We start from the raw sequence: 2,430 nt of genomic DNA, 5'->3' as shown, positions 1-2,430 counted from the left end.
TAGACACTCAACTCGCCATACTCCGTAGATCTAGATCAATTAGGAAGTTAATTTCGGAGGAAACTTCCTACTCTCATTTATCCGCCTGAAAGGGGTATGAGACCCGAAAGATATATTTCCACTATTCGCAGCCAATTTTGCGTATCGTGGATATATACGTATTTACCTCAAAGTTTGTTAAGAGTGGAACTCCGCGCAATCTGGGTGTGGCATGGGACGAATCAAAGTCAGCAAAAAAAAAATAAAATAAAATAAAATAACCCCAAATTTTCGAAGGAAGAATTTTGGCAAAGAACAGTGGAAAGCAATTGGGTAGGCTACAGGGGGGATAGAAAATACATACAATACTCCTAAACCTCTTCCCATAAACATACATCGGAATCGTCATCATGCTAAACGCTAAATTAAGCCCGGTAATCCAGGTGAAAACCACCCTTGGCCCCCGTGCCGAGTACCACCCATTGACAAACATACTGGCAATAAATATAAACACAGCCTTGGCAAAATTGATCGTTACAAAGGCCTGGTTGGCGTCTTTCGGGTGGCAGTCAATCACGTATGTGAAGCTGGCCGAGGTGGCAAAAGGGATGGATAGCGAGTGTAGTGCCATAAAGGTGACTGGGACTGCGACAGCGGCGCCGCGGTCGATGCTAAGCCCATATCCTATAAATCCGGCGGTCGAGAATATCGTTGCGGGAATCATTAGGAGCAAGCGGAACTCGGGTTCATAGATACCGTTATTTCGCCGTGCCATGAGGCACACGAGCCAGTCAGCAATGGCCCCGGAAAGTGGAGTCCCAAGAAGACAGACACCAAGCAAGGGAAGGTTTATCAGGCCGATTTGAGAGGGTGTGAGTCCATATTGAGGGCCTGTGAACACATTTGTGGACAGAATGGCGAATACCACGAGCCATGTCAGAAAGCTACCATGGATAAACGTGCTAAAGATGACAGCTGGGAATGTAATCAGGGGTAAAGGTTTCGCTGCTAGCGCCCAGAAACTTTTATCCGATATCCGACCATTGAATACCCTCAATTCCTCGCTATATGTCCTCTTGGGTGCATTTTTACCACCGTGTGCAGTGGTTAGTTTCTCATTGGTTTGTCCAGATTTATGTAGCACATCCGCAGTTTCGGGAACAAGGAAAAAGATTGCGGGAAGCAGTAAGCATAGTACTAATGCTGTGATGCCAAAGGGGGTCAATAGGCCGAGATTCTGAATGATATAACCAGACACAACTTGACTGAACTTGTTGCTTAGTATTGTCCTAGGTTGTATGAAAATGTGAACAACTAACTACTTGGCTGGGACTTTACCTAAGTATGACACCAGACGTAATTGCTATACCCCATATGGCGAGCTTCTGCCCTCGCTCGTGAACAAAGAATATATCGGATACAGTGGATGTCACAAGGGTTTCCAAAGGGGCAGCTGATATCCCTTGCACAATTCGCATGATCCACAGCGATTCGAAGGACTTGAAATATGATATTAGCTCCACGAAATTGGCGACATCGTCCTAAAACTCACCGTCGCAAAGTAACCCCATACACATGTTATTAACAAAATCGCTGTTGATATAATGAATACCGGGCGTTTGCCCCAGATAGTTGCTGCTGCCGCGGTGAAGAAAGTACCTGATCCGATGGACAGGATCAGGACGCCAATTAGAAATGTTGAAACTTGATCCAGTGATACATGATATCTCTTAGAAGCAACCAGCAAACCGGGGCTGATTATCGGCCCAAGCCTAAAATATCATTGCCAACAAATCAGTAGATTCAAGACAACAACGTCATGTTGAGAGTGACAAAAAGGGTTCTCACGAGACCGCAACTCCAGAAGTCAGGGCCAACGCCCAGATAGCAATGTTCTTCTTAATATCCGGCCTAACAGACAATTAAGCCTACGGCACCGGCTGCAAGATAGAAGCGTCGATGTTACCAGTTGTATGGATCATTCACATTGTCACTCGGCTGAGGCACAAGAACCACCCCATGCTTCGTCTTCAAATTCAAGATTCGTGTATCAAGTTCTAATCACAGTTTCAGTATTCTCTCATTGTTTTGGGAGCCGTACTAACCATCAATTCTCCCTTTATCCAAGAGAGATGTTCCTGGAACTTCTGCAAGCTTATTGTCGTCTAATACCCCCAATGCCATCTTAACTTCTTTCAAATTCCTGTTCTTCTCCCTTTCCGTAACACGTTCGAATGGTAAAGCAATGTAGACTCAACCAAGAAAATATTTAAATAAATGAAATGAATGGATGATGGCACGAAGAAAGGCATAGAACAAAATATATAAAGAGTAAATAGATTCTGCACCCGCCAGTGATGAGATATCAAGTAAACGTAAAGACGATATTATCAAAGAACTAGAGCCGAAAATACGGAACTATATTTTGATATTTCCAATTCTAGTATATGA

At 44.0% G+C, this 2,430-nt stretch overlaps 1 protein-coding gene across 1 annotated transcript; it reads right to left on the bottom strand.

Moving 5' to 3' along the window:
* Window positions 1-121: 121 nt before the first annotated feature.
* On the bottom strand, window positions 122-2,163 carry HCAG_07391 (predicted protein; the record flags this gene model as incomplete). Its single annotated transcript, XM_001537919.1, has 6 exons — window positions 122-200; window positions 375-1,268; window positions 1,318-1,520; window positions 1,592-1,751; window positions 1,946-2,036; window positions 2,085-2,163. 6 exons carry the CDS (start codon window positions 2,161-2,163, stop codon window positions 122-124), a joined length of 1,506 nt encoding a protein of 501 aa, XP_001537969.1.
* Between the last annotated feature and the right edge of the window lie 267 nt (window positions 2,164-2,430).

Source organism: Histoplasma capsulatum, genomic scaffold (genome assembly GCF_000149585.1).
Source record: "Histoplasma capsulatum NAm1 scaffold_8 genomic scaffold, whole genome shotgun sequence".
Classification (NCBI taxonomy): domain Eukaryota; kingdom Fungi; phylum Ascomycota; class Eurotiomycetes; order Onygenales; family Ajellomycetaceae; genus Histoplasma; species Histoplasma mississippiense.
This window is presented reverse-complemented; position numbering and strand designations above follow the sequence as displayed.